This window comes from Ostrinia nubilalis, chromosome 15 (genome assembly GCF_963855985.1).
Source record: "Ostrinia nubilalis chromosome 15, ilOstNubi1.1, whole genome shotgun sequence".
Lineage (NCBI taxonomy): Eukaryota > Metazoa > Arthropoda > Insecta > Lepidoptera > Crambidae > Ostrinia > Ostrinia nubilalis.
In genome coordinates, this window is record NC_087102.1 from 15,948,501 (window position 1) to 15,968,845 (window position 20,345).

General features: G+C 41.1%; 2 protein-coding genes across 2 annotated transcripts; one reads left to right on the forward strand and one right to left on the reverse strand.

Annotated features, from left to right (window-relative positions):
• Window positions 1–4,612: 4,612 nt before the first annotated feature.
• On the reverse strand, window positions 4,613–8,102 carry LOC135079048 (membrane-bound alkaline phosphatase-like). The gene is made up of 6 exons (XM_063973679.1): window positions 7,972–8,102; window positions 7,494–7,789; window positions 6,889–7,081; window positions 6,135–6,316; window positions 5,376–6,024; window positions 4,613–5,180 (listed from the first exon to the last, which is right to left on the reverse strand). The coding sequence occupies exons 1-6, from the start codon at window positions 8,018–8,020 to the stop codon at window positions 4,984–4,986; spliced, it is 1,566 nt and encodes a 521-aa protein (XP_063829749.1). The 5' UTR covers window positions 8,021–8,102; the 3' UTR covers window positions 4,613–4,983.
• A 5,419-nt stretch (window positions 8,103–13,521) lies between these two features.
• On the forward strand, window positions 13,522–16,237 carry LOC135079046 (membrane-bound alkaline phosphatase-like). The gene is made up of 4 exons (XM_063973676.1): window positions 13,522–13,896; window positions 14,050–14,242; window positions 14,422–14,594; window positions 14,751–16,237. Exons 1-4 carry the CDS (start codon window positions 13,537–13,539, stop codon window positions 15,657–15,659), a joined length of 1,635 nt encoding a protein of 544 aa, XP_063829746.1. The 5' UTR covers window positions 13,522–13,536; the 3' UTR covers window positions 15,660–16,237.
• The last annotated feature ends 4,108 nt before the right edge of the window (window positions 16,238–20,345 follow it).

Below are 20,345 nucleotides of genomic sequence, written 5' to 3' on the forward strand. Positions count from 1 at the left end.
ACACTAGCCGCGCGTCGCGAGTCCCGGTCCCGGCACAGTGAAGTTTGCGGCGCGCCGAGCGAGCGAGCGCGGTCCGCGAGCGCCCCGGACTGCCGGATCGTCCTCCCGCCCGGCGCCCCGGCTCCCCGGCCGCCCGGCCCGCCGCCCGGCCCGCCGCCCCGCGCGACCCGGACCGACAGTCTTCGGGGAAATTTTGACGAATGACATTTTCGTAATGTTTCGCTTTGAGGACCGCACCGCTCCGAGGGCTATGCACTCCGCTAATTGCGCTTTTAATGAATACTGATGCGTCGCCGCGGGGAGGGGCGTAATGAGCGATGAGCAATTTGTGTAATTGCCAAAGTTTTCGTTCGGTTCGCCGGCAGCGCGATTCGATACAGTCCGCGTCTTAGTCGTCCAAATTATTTACTTCATTTTCTCAAGACAAGACATTCTCCTACCAAGTTTCCCCAGTCCAGGTTCTTCATTATTTTTTAATACCTACTTAATAGTTTTGAGTTGATGACGGAGTACTACTACTTCTTATTTATAGATGAAATCGTTTAAGACCAAAAAGATTTTAGGAACACTTTAAACTTAAGCTTCTCTCGTTTGTTACCTAAACCTAAAAAGAATCCCTTCTTAATTGCCCCAGCGATATCGTAGTCGAAAGCTTTATTAGCCGGCGCCGCGGCCGGAGAGCTGGACGTGAAGTGAACTCGGAGTACAGCGTAATTTAAGTTGAATATCTCATCTGCTTAAAACTCTTTCATTATTTACCTCAAATTAAAATAATATTAGATATTCTGCACTCATGTTTTAAGTATATTTACTAGCTACATGTACATCTTCTTTCTCATTTCTTTAATTCTGAGGAAGTAGTCCATCATAAACTAAATGTTAAGTACATTGGCACTCAGTATTATACTGATTATTTCCCTTTTTCGAAGCGTCATACCGACGAGGTAAGGTAATTGAGACTACGAAACCTTGTATGCGATTACTACTAGTACTCGTAGCAACTAAATATCCATCTCTGTTGACCCACATACTCGTACATATTATGTACGTACACCTATAAACTTTTGTCTACAAATACACATAGAGACGAAGAAGTATAATAACAACAAATATGTTTAGCAGTGTTTTAGTTAAGTAAATACCTAATATAAAAATAATAATAAGTATATAGTAACTATATACCTACTTGTATTTCTTAGAATTTTAAAACGCGTTAAAACTATTTTAACTTTATTTTACGTAGAAAATTAGTGTAAAAGAACATTTAGTTCCAATGAAGAATTAAATGTATTGAAATTAAAGTCGTTCGCTATACTCCACGACTCAGTCGTAAAATTAAAGCGCCGATCGATTGGCCACACGTTCGCGAACAATTGAATGCATCGCCTCGGATTTGGCAGCTCATTCCTAGATGAGCACTTACAAAGTTACGAACTGAGAGGAACAGGCCAAAAGCGACCGTAACTCTATAAGTTAAGAGGGCTAGAGTCGTCAGCGATGAGCGTGCAAGGAGCATGCACTATGCGTGCAGTAGGGCGGCGAGCCCGCGAGGGAACGCACGTCTAGGGGTGTGAGCGTTTCTTATATCGACATTATCAAATAATATTTGCGCGTCAAGCCGAAATATTTCTCCTTTTTCTCGGTTTAATACTCAATCATCTTTTTGTTTGATCTATGTTACCTACACTATAATTTTGATTTTAAGTGAAATGTTTTTAATACTTATTCACTAAAAAAAAGTCTATAATATCAAGATTAATAACTACAATGATTTTAATGTTAAATGCCTACTTGCATTTTCACATACTAGAGATGTAAATACATCTCAATATTCGATGCAGTCTCTTATAATAATTTAACCGTGTAGCAATAATTACTAATTGTGTTTTCGTTGGTGCTATCGATATCACCGCGCGCACGCTGCTGCGCGAGCCTACGCGCGCACTACATTTGCGTTGAGATTTATCGCCGCCTCCCTCGCACGCGACTACCGCCGATAATTGATATATCACGCGCGCGATAACATTACCCGACGCACTCGCAAACGGAATTTTTACCCTCCTCCGAGCCGGCGTCACCCGCGTCACTCTGACGTCCCGCTCACCCGTGTCGTCATTTGCAGTGAAATATTACTGTCACAGCGACACAGCTACGAATTTGTTACATTCCTACGTTTTATTACTTCTTTATTGAGCGAGACTATTAGGGTAGTTCCGGAGAAAAAGTGACGTTTACTGTTATAACATGCGACATTGTGTTTACTTAAAAATAACACAAAGGCGTTTCTTTCCCCTCGGGAGCGAGCATTAACGCCGCCGCTGACGCGCCGCGTCGCGTCCTGAGCCCTGACCCGCCGAACTAATGCACTAAAATGCATTCCAATTCCATTCCCCTGTCGACGCAACTATGTCTGTCATAATGCTCTATTTTAGGGAGACTTGGAAAGTGTGCTTGTCGACCAAATCGCACTTATGTAGAGCGTTACAGCAAAAAAAAAAATATTCATAACAATCGACGAACTTTGAAGGAGTCGAATGTAATGAAAAAAAATATTGAAATCAGCATAATACACTTATTTTGAGTAATAGCCTACCTAACTTTCAGAACAACTCTACATTAGCTGGCAAATGTTCAAGTAATCACCACGACCACTGTAGACATGATTCTTCTGTGTATCACAGCTTTCGGTGGAGGCGGTGAAAAGGTTTCAACTTTAGCAGAATTACGAGTACATCCTTAAATATTAAGCTCTACTTACTGAATACTAGAACCGACCGATATCCGCCTTAGTGTTATCGGCAATTAACGATCGTGATCGTAATAAAGATTGCATTTATTAAATTTAAAAACAATAAATAATTTTCTACTTTCTTTAACCTTGGATATCGTTGTAATTTTATCTGTCAGTCCAACAGATAATTACAACGATATACCAACATATTTTCATGTGATTATCTTTGCACTTGTTTTGGTTTCAGTGTGCCTACCATGAGTTTACGTTAGGTGTGCTCGCTAGCGACTGCGTAAAAAAATGACATTAATTGTATGACATATTGTGCAGCGCCCCTAGCGGCTACTTTCAAGAAACAAAATCTTCATAGAGATTTTTGACGTACTCGCTAGCGAGCACACCTAACGTAAACTCATGGTAGGTACACTGATCCTTGGTATTCTGTTGTCTAAGGAAATCTCTGATGGATTTGATAATTTCATAACATCAAGTATAGTACAACAAGCATGTGTTAAACGTGAAATAAACAGATCACAGATTTAAAATATCAGTCCTTCACCGCCAGCAGAGTTTTATCTATCATCGCGATATATCTCGTGCCATATCCGCGCGTCACGCTCACGTGCGCGCTCGCAGACTAGTAGGCCAAACAATCATGTATGTACGGTCGTCTTGAAAAAAAAAACCTCCTACTGTGAGGTCAGTACTATGTTACGTTACGATACTTGATCGTAACTCTTGAAACAAAATATTGAAATTCCATTCGCAAAGAGTCACGTGCCTAAGGCCGGGTTCCCACTATGCCGGACCGCCGGAAGGCCTAGCGGCGGTACAAATTGTATGAAGCTGTTCACATTATCCCGGATCCGGCTTTTTCGCCGAGCCCGGCATTTTTACCGAGCGTTTTGTCGCTACAAAATGCCGGCAAAATCACCGGACCGGAGTAATGTGAACGAGTTGCAGCCCACCCCGCCGCGCCCGTGCTTCCCGCGCCGCCCCGCCCGTGCTCCCCGCACTTCATTCGGCTCGGATTTCGGATCCGGTGATCCGGTGTAATGTGAACACCCTTGTCCGGTGTCCGGTTTCCGGCAGAAATGCCTGTCCGGCATAGTGGGAACCCGGCCTAAGATGAGCGGTTTGTTCTTTCCGAGCTGTGCGCGAGTGTGCGGGAAGAGCTCAGCACGAGCCATCATTAATCCGCGTCAGCGCGACAATACCTGTCAATGCGGCGCAGGGCTGCGGCCGCCCTGACGCGTGTCACCGCACCACCGACGGCAACTTACACCGACTCTACCGCCTTACTGGAAAAGGATTTCTATCACAAAAACTTATACCTTAAGCGTAGGAAGTGCAATTTAGTACTGCTGCTGTAGTAGTTATATGTCAACATGAATAGTACCATTTATTCACAAATATGGTAGTAGCTGGTAGGGCAAAAAATAATGAGACATGTACCTATACGTTCCTTAAGAGCATTTTGACGATATGTAAGTACATACTAATTTAATTTATCTATACAAAAAGATAATTTTAATTTTATTTGATTATTTTGGATTTAGTTTCTTTAGGAGTATCGTCCGTTCGAGAGTTTAATCCTCGGGTGAATACGAAAGTTAAAGACGCATTTAACTTTTATCGGGACGTAAATGTATTATGTAGGCGCTTTTCTCAAAGTGAATAGTTTCCCAAAGGTTACATCCTTGGAGTTGGTCTCCGCTCCCCGCAGGTCCCATTGTCCGAGAGACTTAACGACCTCCGCTGATTGATTGTCCTACATGCAGCCCGACCGACTTTTATCTTTTTATCCCTTAGCCAGCAGCTCTCAAGAATATCGGAGATCTGTCCGGGTCATTAGAAACTCAAAACGAATGAAGATTAAACTCGGCTTTTCATTCATTTATTCTTAAGATTCCTCATACTCTAACTTTTGCACAGTAAAGTTAAAATTTAATACACAGAAAATGCCCGACAGTCTGCCTACGTTCATCTAAACACAGTCAAGTTTGAAATGAAACAACCAAAACTGGCAAATAGTTATAAAAATAATTCACAAATAAAAGAGTAAGAGTGTACCTATCTGTTATTAATGGATACGTCATACCTACTTGTTTACATTAATAATTTCAAATAAGTAATACTGATTAAAATAACCATTTTATATGTACGAGTATAGTAAACATCAACAGCTAACATCTGTTTATTCTTCGCAAATAAAAATATCACATTAATCCGTTCGTAAGAGTTCTGTAAGGCTAATCGGTTTCATCACAAGCGTGCGGGCCAGGACCGAAGCAGCCAGCGTAGGCCATAAGGAAGGGCAGCTGGCTCTGCTCGTACACGCCCGTGAACAAGTCGTGGTGCGGCCCGCGCGCGAACACGCCCACGTCGTCGCCGCCGTGCGTCTCCGAGTCCAGCGGCACGCCCGACGGGAAGCGGAGCTCGGGGTCTTCTGCAAGGATTACACGTATTTTGACCAATACAGTACACAGAAAAACTTTAATGAACTTCGAAATTGAAGGCTCGCTCGACAGAGTCGAAACTTTATAAGTTTCAAAACATGTTATACATAATACGAAGGACTGGATCCTGGCAAAAGTATTTTATTAAATAAAATCGGATTTGGAAATTTTTACTTAATACATACTATAGTTGTATTGAGAAACGTCGTCACGATGACCATCCACGGGTGGGCGGTAGCCAGGCCCGTTGATGTAGGACAACGTCGTGTAGGGCAGGCCGTCGTCGCCGCGGTCGTCGGACAGCCCGAGGATGTCGCTGCCGCGGTGCGTGTAGCCGCTGTAGCCCATCACGTGCGCGTGGTCCGCCGTCACCACCAGCAGCGAGTCCTCCTCCGAGAGCAGCTCGGCCGCGCGCGCCACCGCTCGGCTCAGCTCCAGCGTCTCGTCGAGCGCCAAGCTTACGTAGTTATCGTGATGCGCTTGGTCAATACGCCCTCCTTCCACGAACAGGAAAAACCCATTCTCGTTTCTGTTCAAAGACCTGATCGCTATCTCCGTCAACTCGGCTAGTGTTGGCTCAGTTTCAGGGTCCGCTTGCATATGGTATTGCATGTGATTGCCCTCGAAGAGACCGAGGAGATACTCCGGTGGAGAAAGAGACAACTGCATCAACTGCTTGCGGTTCCATACATATTGGTAAGAAACATTACGTTCTCGTTTATCTGCTTCCCATGCTTCGATTAAGTTATTGCTATCTGCTCTTTTGCCAGGAGTTCCTTCCTCGTCCACCATCGTGTTCGGTAGAAACTCACGCCTTCCTCCTCCCAAGATTACCTGTAAGTATGTAAATTAAATAAATAAAAATGTCTGAAATGTATGAGTCAGTTTATTATTATTATAATTACGAATGTTATAATTATGATTGTTTTAAGAACAGTGATTGCCTTGAACTGGTTGCCAGGAGCGGAGTGCACGAGCTGGTGCGCGATGTCCCGCTGCAGCGCGGCGGGGTCGGCGTCGCCGCACTCCAGCCGCAGCTCGGCGTCGTCCTCCCAGTCGCGCTGCGCCGTGTGCGCGTACGCGCCCGCCGGCGACGCGTGCGTCACGCGCGTCGTCGTCACGATGCCTGCCATGAGCCATAATTGAGCACATTGCTGAAATATCTCACTTAACGGTCGAGAATTTTCTAATAAGACAAGAAAAAAAAAACCCTCCTACTTGCGCAGTCGGGTAAAAACTACGGCTTCTCGGCCCTGTAATATCGACGGTTAAGTTTCAAGTTCTACCTACTTGTTGCACCTAATCATACTAAAAATAACAAAAAACTATCATAAAACATTACTGTATTTTGCGGAAAACATACTTAATCTGCTTGATGATAAAGAACTTGTTAATACTGATAAAGGGTTCATAAAACGCGCACTATATCTTGATTACTGTAGTTTCCCATGATAAAATCATTCACAAACAATATTCCGGCTTTGTTACGATTCTTATTCAAATTAGGTATTTAAAATAAATATGAAGAGCTTGGACAATTGTAGGTACACAATAAAATTTTGTCATCATCGTCACAGAATGTTCACTACTTAAAATAGGTCTTAATTATTGCTGTGCTTGCCGATAAGTGACCTTTTCTATCTGACCGGTCATCAGTTCTGCGTGATTAGTGGTCACAGGGCTGTGCCCTACACGTACCCGCGTCCTTGCCCGCGTCGAGCGCCCAGGCGGCGATGGAGCGCACGTGCGTGGCGGGGTCGGCGGCGTGCGAGCAGTTGCGGCGCGCCACCGCCGGCGTCACGCCGATGGTGCCGTAGTTCGTCTTCACACCGCACAGGTACGCCGTCGCTGTGCACGCCGAATCCGCTATCTGCGCATCCACGCAGTACGTCTGGAAGAGATTTCATTCTTAAAATCTAATATCTCGTTGGAAAATTAACAACACTTTGCAAAAACAAGTGAACTTTGGAAAATAAGTTTTTTTTTCGACTGGAAAATGCATGCTTACCAGCCCGGGGGAGCCGATGAGTTGTTGTATGTAGGGCTCTCCTCGTCTGAGGGGCAAGGCCTACCCACTAAAAAAAAACCAGTCGGGTCCCTCTGGTCGCGCTTAGTGGGGCAGCATACGAGTTGGAGAATCGTTCGCATGCATGCCCCCACGCAACGGCCGCAGTCTCGCCAAAGCACGCGGGGACTTCGCGCGCACTTGGAAAAGAAGTCTAGTTCGACCCGAATGAAGATGTTCTTCTTTCTTTAGTAAGAAGACTTACAGCCCTTCTTGCACATAGGTTTTAAGAACTAACCTTGGATAGTCCTACAGTAGGGAACTGTTCAAAAGAAAGCTGTGCCTCTTCCCCAGTGAGCCCCTGTCGCTGGCCGTGCAGCGCGCGCGCGGCGCCCAGCGTGGGCACGGACATGCCGTCGCCCAGGAACATGACGACGTTGCGCGCGCGCCCTCGCGGCCCGCCGCGCCGCCGCAGCCGCCGCTCGATGCCCGCGCGAGCCTCCTCCGCCCAGTACGATGGTTGCATCTCCGCTTTGTTGCTGAGCAGCGCCTCCGAGGCAGAACTGCGCAACGAAGGATGGTACACATCGCGCTCTAGAAGAGAAACCGAGCTACAGTAGTCAAATCACATTAAAAAAAATTAAGCATTTACTAATATTAGCGCACTTTTAATGATATCGATAATTAATTTTATAATCACACCACATACGGAAATTAATAAGATTCAATGCTACAAAAATGTTGGTATTTTTAGTTAAAAAAAATAGAGAATTTACCAAATGAAAGGTGCGTTAGCGCAGCTAAGACAAGCAGGAGCCGCAACATGGTTGAGCGTCCGGCCCGAGAGCAACTGTCGCCCGCAGCATCCCATCCACCATCGCGAACACTCCTGTCAGATACGCTAAGTTACCTCAAAAATGATAAAATTATTATTGACATTGAAATGTTGCGATAAGTCTCATTTGAAAATTCATTGTCAGATAAGATAGGTATTGCCGATAATGTTCCTATAGAAATCCAGATCCCATTCTAAAAATATTTTCGATATTATTAGGTATCTATTTCTTCAACCTTCCTCAGACTTCAATATACTCGTAGGAACAAAAACGCTCATTGAGCGTTCTATAGCCTCAAAAAATGTGCCTACATTTTCGTCTCGCCCCTATCACCTTCACTTTTCTGTTCTTAGTAGGTACATGACAAAATATGACATACCTACTTACTAATACTTATCTAGGCATTTTATCAAAAGTTTTGAGTTCTTACATTATCTTAATATAAAAATAAATAAAATCGCAGAGTTGTAGTATTTATTGTTCATCGTAAATAGGGTTAAAGATAGGTCTTGGAATAGATCCAGAAGAAGATTTGTTTGCGATGTTTCCTTTTGGCTACTGTGGCGTTTGTTGTAGGAGAATTTATGTAGGTAAATCTTTTACGAGCACTATTAATTGTACAGCTGTAAATAAAAATCCAAGTAGGATTAATGGCTATAGTGTCATCGACATATAAATATAAGTAGGTTCCCTTGACATATCGGTTGTGGGAAGGTAATTTGAGTTGAGTGTGTAACGCAATAAAAACGTGTAAGTAGTCGGCTAGTTGTGCCAATTTTGCCGCGCCATTACCCCGCGCCGCGCAGGCGACGCTGGTGGCTGGTGGCTGGCGGCTCCTCCGCGCGGGTAATGGGCCTTTGATGAAAAATCGACGCAACGTCGCTGCTGCGGCGCGGCCAGGCTGGCCAGCAGTTGAACTATCACGCGTGGTATTGACACCTTTTGTTCGTTCGTACGATCAACAATGACGTCATTAGACTTTATGCATTTAATAACATTTATGACGTTATTTCATCATTATTGCAATTATGTATTAACAAAGTAAGAAGAGTTTAAGGAATGGTAACTATTTGATTTTAACACAAATCCAAGATTTATTGTACTTGACTCATTTTTTATTATATCTTTGTATAGAGTAAACTGTTACTGTTATGTGAATTGAATCCGACATCAATTGGATTTGAAATACAAATCTGAGTACAAATGGCTGATGGTCGACAGTGATAATCTAGGTCATATCAAAACCAATAGTTAATAGACGTAATTCATGAATTCACCGGACAGTTAACTCGAGACTGCCTCGCAGCAAAGCTCGGCAGCAAACACAATACGTGCACGCTGAATAACAACTTGCATGCATGAGCTAATCAAGTGCAGGCGCCGCCCCGCGGTAATCCCTGGCCCCGAGTGGCCGAGCGCCGAGTAAGGAGCGCTGCGCACTGGCGCACACTCGATAACGTACGTGCAGACTTGACACGCTTCAGCCAGCTGTCATTATTTAATTTAAAATTGCTTTTCCGTGAAGTACATAGGTATGTTTTGTCGTCGTCGCGATTCCGCGATTCTATCGCGACGACAAGCTGATAAATAATATGAAATGGAATCAAGAATAGGCGTCTAGTCGCCTCGATTGTCGCCCAGTGGTTGCTTAAAGGTTATGTCTATCAGTAAAAACGGAGTAAACATCTAGTTATTAATAAACAAACAATATTTCACGCTATATTTTCTTGTTACTGATAGTGCTACAGCCTGTCCACATACACAGCGTACATCAAGCGTATAATGTTGAATTCACGTCTGTCTATAAAGGGACTCTGCGTGAACTGTAAGCACTTATTGCTATTCTTTTAACCAAATTAATGTATTAACTTTATAGCTAATAAATTAACAGTGAAATTACTTATGAAAAGACACGTCAGAGTAGTTTTGACAATAGTGTGAACCTCCGTGTGAATGGCGCCTTAGCTTGCACCCTCCTTGCCCGCCGTCCTCCCTCTGCGAACGTTGATTGAATCACAACAATCTTGTCACCGGCGGCCGCCTCGTCTTTGTCGCAATTCCCACTCGTGTGAGCCTCCTGTCCCGTAATGCCGGTTCAGATTGCATATTGTACATAGGTACTACACATTATATAAATTAACATCTAGCCTGCAATTGCACTGGAATAAATACAAAACCTATGGATTTTGCTCTTTTTTATGTATTTTCTTAGGTACCTACTGGGTAGGTATATGTAACTGTTAATGATATTTCAAAACTTGCGACTTAGTCCTTAATTTCGATAAATTAATAACTTCATAATATCCTTACATTCAAGTCAAGAAAAACACTGAAACATTGTTGTTCATGTGTTTTCTGTGTTCTGAATAAAATAAAATAAATCGCTCTTCCAGCATTTCAATTAGAATGTACAATCTTGCTTGATGAAATTGTGAAAACTTTTTTTACATTGTTATAAAATTTTCGCCATTCTTCTGCACCATTTACACCTAAAACCCCGATTTATGAAGCTTTCAAGAAAGAACAGTATTTATTTATTTATTTTATCACCAGGTTACATTGTAGCGTTCACAATAATAATAACTTACAAAAACGACAGTGATTAAATGCAAATTTAATTAAAGGTGCAAACAACATGTATTAGAGACTAAAGCAATAGCCATCTATAAAACATAACCCTTCTTCTGAAGCAGTCGGGTAATAATCTAAATGTATCAATACATTTCAGTCCAACTTACCAGTCAACTCAACGACGCGTTTTAAAATAAAAAATTTAATTTGAATTACGCTTGAGGTCGAGTGGCTTTTTCGATTTTTTCACAAAAATAACAAATGGTAATTAATTAAGTTAAAGTACGGCCAACTAGCAGCGATACAAAAGGTCGATTCGACTGTCGAACTGACAATCTATTCTGTCTCTTCCCATCTTGTGTATTTGTCGTAATGTCTCGTTCTCCCGCCAAAATATGTCAAAGTCAAACTTTTAGGCTGGGTTGCACCATCTCACTTTAACTTTGACAAACGTCAAAAATCTGTCAAATTCCATACAAAAAGCACCGGTTATCGTCATAGTTACCGTTAAAGATAGGTGGTGCAACCCACTATTGCAAATGACCATTAGTCCAGTCATTTAAGCTTAAATTAGGTAAGAATCTCGGAATTCGAGATACCCAGCTGAAAGTCTGTAAATACTTGCATATTGACACCCTAAAAGTTGTCTCAGAACCTACATATGGTAGGGTGTAAGCAACTATTAAATTTTAAGGTCAAAGGTAAAAAAAATCGGTTTTTTGCGCTTTTTTTGGAAATATCTCATTTCTTATGGGTTTTTTGCTATTTGTATTTATTATCAATATTGTAGAATACAAAATTCTCTACAAATTTTGTTCAAAAAAATTTTTTATACGGTGAACCGTTTTCGAGATAGAGGGCGGCCGCTAGTACCTACTTATAATAAACTAGCTTTCCGCCCGCGGCTTCGCCCGCGTGGAATTTTGTCTGTCACAGAAAAACTTTATCGCGCGCGTCCCTGTTTCAAAAACCGGGATAAAAACTATCCTATGTTCTTTCCCGGGACTCAAACTATCTCTATGCCAAATTTCATCAAAATCGGTTGCGAGGTTTAAGCGGGAAAGCGTAACAGACAGACAGACAGACAGACAGACAGACAGACAGAGTTACTTTCGCATTTATTATATTAGTTGGGATCTGTAGAGAGGTCAATTCTGTACATGAAATATATTTTCAAAATAACTATCAGGGGGTGATTAGTGATCGATACTGATGCCAAAAATGCAATCAGTAAAATTTTTGTCTGTCTGTCTGTCCGTCTGTATGTTCCTTATAGAAACAAAAACTACTCGACGGATTTTAACGAAACTTGGTACAATTATTCTTCATACTCCTGGGCAGGTTATAGTATACTTAGGAATTCCCACGAGAACAGGAATTAGCGGGAAAATCCTTTTGTATGAAAAATCTAAACGCTTAACAGAAGTTAGACGCTTGAAATTTGGCATGTAGGTACCTTAGTAAACTTAAATCTTAGTTACAACAAGGAATTCCCGAAATTCCTACGGGAATTAGCGGGAAAATCCTTTTGTATGAAAAATCTAAACCGCTTAAGTTGACCTGAAGTGATGCAGTGCCGCGCGCTCTCCGCCCTCTATCTCGAAAACGGTTCACCGTATAAAAAACTTTGTAGAGAATTTAGTTTTTTAGACAAAATTTGTAGAGAATTTAGTATTCTACAATATTGATACTAAATACAAATAGCAAAAAACCCATAGGAAATGAGATATTTCTAAAAAAAGCGCAAAAAAAACGATTTTTGTGACCGTTGACCTTGAAATTTAACAGTTGCTTACACCCTACCATATTATGTAGGTTTTGAGACAACTTTTAGGGTGTCAATATGTTACGGTTAATGTGATAAATTGAAAATTATTAATAATAACCGGTTATTATGAATAATTACCGACAGACGCGGTAAAAGTGATAAATTAATCACATTTAACAGTGATTATTTAATAATTCAACCTTAGTACTAACAAATTTCATAAAAGAGAACATCTTGTGTACGTGCTCGTGTACAGCCAAACTTTTGGACGTTTTGATATCATATATTAATATAATTTGGCATAATGAGTTTGGAATGTTTCTTGCATAATATTACTTTTCCATGATGCCTAATGCCTATAACATAATGTTTTGATTTAAAGTGAAAAATAGGTTAAGGTGCGGCGGGGGTGGCCCTTGGGCCACCCCTAAGCCGCCTATTAGTTTTATACACACATAAATGACCTCATATTAATCACATTTACCAAATCATGCGGTAATTATTCATAATAACCGGCGATTATTCATAATTTTCACATTTATCACTTTGACCGTAACAAATATACACGTATTTACAGACTTACAGCTGGGTATCTCGAATTCCGAGGTGAACTTACTATAAATAATGACTGGACTACATGACATTGGGTTTGTTTACATTTGGTATCGCTTCTCGTTGGCCGTACTTTAGATCTAGTTAGATATCAATTTTCCGCAGCGGTTAACAGATCTCGTAATGCTTTGACAGGTTACAATAAACGTTGCCATATGAAAATCACACTTTTCTAATATTTTTATGCCATGAGATTCTGGTAGACCTAGATAATACATTATTTTTAAAGTTACCAAATGGTGGGTTCGATTGCAAGCGTAGATTGTATTACTTAATCATAGTTTTTTCTTACAGGCATGTTCTTCGACTTGGCTAACGAACTTGTTGCCTTTACATCACCTGCTCCTTAGCAGTCACGTAGCCAAAATGTCTGCATTTTGTCTTTTTTATACGAAATTTAAATCGAAGTCTCGATAATTGAATATGGTAATCTCAAGATAAAGAAAATATTTTTATAAATGAGATTGAGCAATTTTGTTTTTACAGTATTTTTGATTAGATATCAGGCTAGGTAATAAAAGCAGCGCTCCCGGGCGCAGCCGCCTCCTTCCGAAATGCGCGGTGCTGTGTTGCTGACGACGCTGGTGCTGGTGGTGCTGGCGCGCGGCGCGGTGCGCGACCGCTACCACCCCTCGGCGCGCGCGGGGCCCGGGCCCGGCCGCGCGGCCGCGCGCTCCTCCGCCGCCGAGCGCGACCCGGCGCACTGGGCCGCCGAGGCCGCGGCCGCCATCGACGAGCGCGTGCGGCGCCGCAACAACCGCAACGCGGCGCGCAACGTCGTCATGTTCCTGGGCGACGGCATGTCCGTGCCCACGCTCGCGGCCGCGCGCACCCTCCTCGGCCAGCGCAACGGCCAGACCGGCGAGGAGGCTCAGCTTTCTTTCGAGGCCTTCCCCACTTCAGGTTTTTCTAAGGTACTCATCTGATATTTTTCTATCAATTAGTAAATCATGACTATTCTTAAATATGTTTTATTATCAGTAATTTATTTTTTATGGCTATTTTTTGCAATAATTTCTATTCCTATAAATTGATAATAATTATATAAAATATTTCTAATGTCTCAGACTTATTGCCTGGACGCTCAAATCGCAGATTCAGCATGCACAGCGACCGCATACCTTTGCGGCGTAAAGGCTAATATAGGCACAATCGGTTTGAATGGTAACGTAGTGCGAAGGGATTGCGACGCCTCCTTCAACACCGACAACCACGTCGAGTCGATCGCGGCGTGGGCGCTAGAGGACGGACGAGATGCAGGTGGGTTTATACTAGACGCAATTTCGCACTATAAAAAGTGGGCATCCTGCTCAGCTGAGTTCATATCTTTATGAGACCAGTAGTGAATTTTATCAATGTCCCGTATTGGAAAATAATGATCAATCTTAGACTTAAAGTTTTTGGTTTCATGAATTAATATAATTACGTGTGTCTTGAAGGTATAGTGACCACGACCCGTGTCACGCACGCGTCGCCCGCGGGTGCATTCGCAAACATAGCCAACAGGGACTGGGAGAACGACGAGAGCGTGCGCGAGGACGGCGCCGACCCCGCGCGCTGCCCCGACATCGCGTACCAGCTCGTCCACACGAGCCCAGGAAATCAGTTCAAGGTGAGGCTTAAGTGCCAAAGCATAGATTTGGATATCCAAATTAGTACATTGGGCATTGTAGAAAGCTGCAATGCAAATTAAATGTAACAAAACAACCAAACCTTTTCGACCGCCTAGTTATTTGGGATTTACCATACACTACGTTTATCTCCACAGGTCATATTGGGTGGTGGAAGAAGAGAATTTTTACCTTTCAACTTCACCGATGACGAAGGTTCAACCGGCCGTCGCTACGACAATCGCAACTTAATCCAAGAATGGCAAGAAAATAAAGAAGCACAAGGCGCGAGTTATGCCTACGTATGGAATAGGGACCAATTGATGAACGTGTCATCTTCGTTACCGGATTATCTGCTGGGTTTATTTGAGGGCACTCACATGCAGTACCACTTGGAAGCCAACAACGTTACCGAGCCCACACTCGCGGAGCTAACAGAAATAGCGATTAAGTCCTTGAGCCGCAACGAGAAAGGTTTCTTCCTGTTCGTGGAGAGCGGGCGCATCGACCACGGCCACCACGACAACTACGTGGAGCTCGCGCTGGACGAGACCATCCAGATGAGCGAGGCGGTGCGGGTCGCCACCGAGCTGCTGTCCGAGGAGGACTCGCTCATCGTGGTCACGGCCGACCACGCGCACGTGATGGCCTTCAACGGCTACACGCAGCGCGGCGGGGACATCCTCGGCGTCTCCGACGACCGGGACGAGGACGGCGTGCCCTACATGACGCTGTCGTACACGAACGGGCCGGGCGCGCGGCAGCAGGTGAACGGCACCCGCCCCGACGTGACGACGGAGGACGACTTCGGCGGCAGGCGCTGGCGGGCCCACGTCGAGATCCCGCTGGACTCGGAGACGCACGGCGGCGACGACGTGGGCGTGTTCGCGCGCGGGCCGCACCACGACTTGTTCACGGGCGTGTACGAGCAGAGCCAGCTGCCGCACCTCATGGCCTACGCCGGCTGCTTCGGGCCGGGCCCGCACGCCTGCAACGCGGGCCCCGCCACTCACATTCCGTACTTTTTGCTGGCTTTAATAACTCTATGCCAAATCTTACGACTGTAGTACGTACACGATTATTAAATTAGTGGCCAGTTTTTTTATGTAATACGGGCTTGCTCTTGATAACAATCTCTTCGAAGGGGTGCAGATGGATGGTAGAGCGAAATTGTCCAGAAGACGCATGTTCATTCGTGACGACTTCTTACGAGTAGATGTGATTTTATTTAATTTATTGACATTAATAATCTTTTTTAATTTTACGTGTTTTCCATTCAAGGGAGAGCCGAAAGAGTGACGGGTGGAGTCACCTTTTGTCAATCTCTCTGTATTGTACTGTGACTGTAAGTTGAAGTGATTACAATTTAGAGATAACAACAAATCACTACATAAATACTCTATTACTTAGCAATTTTTAAATTAATATATTTTTTTTTGTATATTTATTTTTTTTGTATATTAATTTATTTAAAACAAATAGATAGGTGGGTACTGTTCTGCTACAAAAATGCGTGAGAAATACCTACCTACTATTTGATACTCTTAATTAATAAGCAGACAGTGGTGACTTCGTTGTAGCGGTGTGGATGAATTGTCTGCCTCAAAGCGCTGCTGGTAGAATAAAAGAATGCCAAAAAAGAAAATTTCCGTATTTTTATTACTCATTTATTTTACTGGGTGACTTTTAAATCGTTGGCTTTTTTTTTAATATAAGACTAGTGCATTCCCTAAATATGAGACAAATCCGATGAGACTTTTTCTCATTATTTTTACTATATATTTTTATTAGTATGCTCTTATAAAGAGTTTATCCCATCAAAAACAATACTTGTCAAAAAAACCAAGTCTCGCAACTCAGTTGTTCTACGGTAAAAAGTTGTGAGATCCATGTAATACCAAGTCCAGGCCAGGAAATCTTTAACGTTTTACATAAATTATTGACTTGGCCATCGCACTAAATAATTTAATTTACACGTGTTTTCATGCGATGGCCAAGTCAATAATTTATGTAAAACGTTAAAGATTTCCTGGCCTGGACTTGGTATTACATGGATCTCACAACTTTTTACCGTAGAAAAACTGAGTTGCGAAACTTGGTTTTTTTGACAAGTATTGTTTTTGATGGGATCTCATTTCTTTTTGTATTTTGTAGACAGCAGTTATGTATCTAGAAAACTGGACCGAAATTGAAAAATTTTACTCGACTTGGCGGTTGCACTACCGTGCCCCCAAATCTCATTTCTTTTTGTATTTTGTAGACAGCAGTTATGTATCTAGAAAACTGGACCGAAGTTGAAAAATTTTACTCGACTTGGCGGTTGCACTACCGTGCCCCCAAATATTTTAGTTTTTCCTTTATTCATACACCAAACACTACTTATATTCCAAATTTGAAGCTTCTAGGTCTGCTAGAAGTGCCTTAGAGTTTTGATGATCGGTGAGTCAGTCAGTGAGTCAGTGAGTGACAAAATTAAGTAACTTTGACCCGTTATAATTCTTAAAGTACTGGTTCAAATTGAATGAAATTTTAAATATACCGTGTCTTTACAATGCCTGCATAGCTAATGAAAATTCAGCCTTCTAGTTTTATCCACAACGAAGTTACAGGTGGTCGAAAATGACCTGAATTGCTTCGAGAAAAGGATGGTACGGCCGTGCCGCTTTTTTGCTCGACTTGGTGGGGGCACTGCCGTGCCCCCAGATCAAAACAATTGTACAGATAAGAGCACATCAGCCTGTGTGAGTTACGTTAAACTGTACATATGAAAATAGATGAAACTAGACCTATTTTTATCGACAAAAAAGAGGTCAATTTTTTTTTGAGATAAAAAAAACAAATTATAGATTTTTTTTCCAATTACATATTGTAAGGAAAACGTAATAACTTTTAAACTAAGCGGTATATCCTGATAAAATAAAAACAGTTATAATGCTAAATAACAGGCAATACTAAAAAAATACATAAAATACAAAAAAAAGGCGAAAAGATAATAAAAAAAATATACTTTTTGAAAAAAAAAACTACTTTTAAATTCGTGTTTTTTTTTTGTTATTTGATAAATTTCTCCAAAAAATACCCTTGTAGCCGGTGGTTTTTATTACTTTGTATTATTTTCTATTGCATTACCTTCGTAAAACCAAAAATCGCATGTCTCTATCCCTATCACAACATTTGCAATGATCGTTTGAACTAAGCCTCTCCGGGCGCGCCATTCAACGCCTCGTTAACAACGAAACTGAAAATGGCTCTAGATTTGTAATTTTGATGAAGACAAGTTAGATTTCAAATAAAAACAAAAGATTTCGAAGTAAAATAAGCATTTTAGTTAAAATTAAAATTGTCTCTACCTGTAGCGGAGAATAATGTTGTGGCAGGCCTTTGTTCAAACGGTCATAGCAAATGTTGTGATAGGGATAGAGACATGCGATTTTTGGTTTTACAAAGATAATACGATAGAAAATAATAATATAAAGTGAAATGAAACACTCTTGTAGGTTGTTTAACTTGTATTTCAGCACCACTGATTTACACAATTCCGACATTATGACGTCAACCTAATAGCACCTCTCGCTTCGAACGCTCAAATCGAACTGACTGTCCAGCGGCATGCCAGCGATAAGGTAACTTCCCCTTCCATCAGTGAAAGTCGACCGGTTCAAAACGACTTATCGACGGCATGCCCCGGAACTAGTCAAATGCAATACTTATTTCATAATTAGCTGTTTTTTAATTTTTAAAATACTAAAATGTATACAATAAAAATCTAAAATAATTAAATTAAATAATAAATGTGAAATAATTGGATGTAATACAAAATAAATTCTAAAATCATTCTAATGTCTGCAAAATGCCTAGGAAGTAATCAAATAAAGTATTTTAATTTAATAATGGCTTTTTGGGTTCTTCTAAAATACAATACAAATACTAAAATTGTTGCAATAACTATTTAAAAGTAACCAATAATCGTATAAAATACAATATAAATTCTAAAATCATTACATTCGGCCATCCGACACCGTGATGCCTCCCGGCATTCACGTCTAATAAGGATTTATTCTAAAATCATTAATATTAATTTTCAAAACAATATGGAGCATATATAGTAGAATGATAAACAATTCTATGACAACTTGTTAACAAGTGTTTTAACATTAATAATGCATTTTAGAAACTATATTCTTCATATTAAACCAGTAACAAATGTTAAGAAACGGAGAAAAATCTTGTAGGTACTTATACATTTTCACCTAATCTATATTATTCGTAATGACTTATTTTATAACCATTAACGGATATTTGCATAAAATTCAGATATTAATCGTTTTACTTTATAATTTTCTCAAAACTTCTCATATCGAATATATTGGAAACTTCTCTTTTTAAATCCAAATTTTTATTTCACATAAATACACGTCCATTAGATGTTAGTACATAATCAATTTAATTACAGTGTATCTTGCCATGACTGCCATGTGAAAGTTAGTAAGTTTATAAGAACATGTCAAAACGTTAATATTATATCCAATTATATCCATTTGTAACCGTAATCTGACAAATAATGAATTATGGTCACAATTTATGATTAACACTAAAGGTACTTTCGTCAGAATTATGTATTTCTAAGGCCTTAACATAATTTTCTTCTCTACAAATTTTCCAAGTTTTTGAAACCAATAGGTAGGTACAATTACAGTGTTCTTATTATGCGTTTCTGAATGTCTGTGATGCTCGATTTCATCACGATTAGCGCAACATATTTGCCATCTAGCTGTACGTGGGACCACTAAAAATAATTTGGTATCAACCTTACTGTATCTGCTATTTGAAGAGATTATGATGTTTGGATGGGTTGTCGTCAGATTCTATGACTAAATTTTGGTATTTGGACTATTCGCGGAACTAAAATTTTTTTCTCTTTTTTTTTTAACGTGGTTCTTAAGGCAGCATAACCAGTAGAAACTTTTAAGTCCTAAAAGATATACACCTTTTTTTTAGCACACACACCACAGCTAGTGTCTCTAACTCATGGAAGTTGTCTTTCATTGAAGATGTCTTTCCTCAGGGGTCGTCTGTGGGTCGACAAAAGTAATAAGTGACTGCTACAGAACTTTGAAGACTTTTCTCTTTATCATCAAGATCTGACTTAAATATGATTTAGAGTTCTGAATAATATTGATAAGCAGCTATGGATCAAGTTAGTCATCTATGGATTTCTGAACCCTTTTCCCTTTTGTAATGAGATAAGTGGTAATGGTGGTATTTGCACATTATTTTTCATCCTGACATCAAAGACTGCACGTATACGTCCTATCTCAGTCAGATTTATAGCAATACAATCGCGATAATTTCACAAAAGAGTATAAAGCTTATCTAACTAATCCGTATCGTATCCATAGCCGAGGGGTCTTTTACAATTCGATTTACATGACATATTGGACATGCTCCAAAAAGCATTGAAATAGCTATTAAAACATTTGCTTTAAGTGTTATTGGACTAGGCGACAAATTACTAAAAACGATTTCACCTTTGCCGTTGTGAATTAAAAAGGCTCTTTTAAACACCCGGTACTTGGCCCCCAGTTCAATTTATATATTAATATTATAAATGCGAAAGTAACTCTGTATACTTGCTTTCACTCTTAAACCACTGAACCGATTTTGATGAAATTTGGCATAGAGATTGCGTCCCGGGGAAGGACATACAAAACAAACAACTGTGACAAACAAAATTCCACGCGGGCGAACCCTCG

Excerpts from the sequence above, each read along its gene's own strand:
- LOC135079048 (XM_063973679.1), bottom strand. The coding sequence starts at position 8,020 with ATGTTGCGGCTCCTGCTTGTCTTAGCTGCGCTAACGCACCTTTCATTT. Across the intron at positions 7,790-7,971 it reads GCTAACGCACCTTTCATTTG|AGCGCGATGTGTACCATCCT; the intron begins GTAAATTCTCTA and ends TTTCTCTTCTAG. Across the intron at positions 5,181-5,375 it reads CGTTTCTCAATACAACTATA|AAGACCCCGAGCTCCGCTTC; the intron begins GTATGTATTAAG and ends TAATCCTTGCAG.
- LOC135079046 (XM_063973676.1), top strand. The coding sequence starts at position 13,537 with ATGCGCGGTGCTGTGTTGCTGACGACGCTGGTGCTGGTGGTGCTGGCG. Across the intron at positions 13,897-14,049 it reads CCACTTCAGGTTTTTCTAAG|ACTTATTGCCTGGACGCTCA; the intron begins GTACTCATCTGA and ends CTAATGTCTCAG. Across the intron at positions 14,243-14,421 it reads AGAGGACGGACGAGATGCAG|GTATAGTGACCACGACCCGT; the intron begins GTGGGTTTATAC and ends TGTGTCTTGAAG.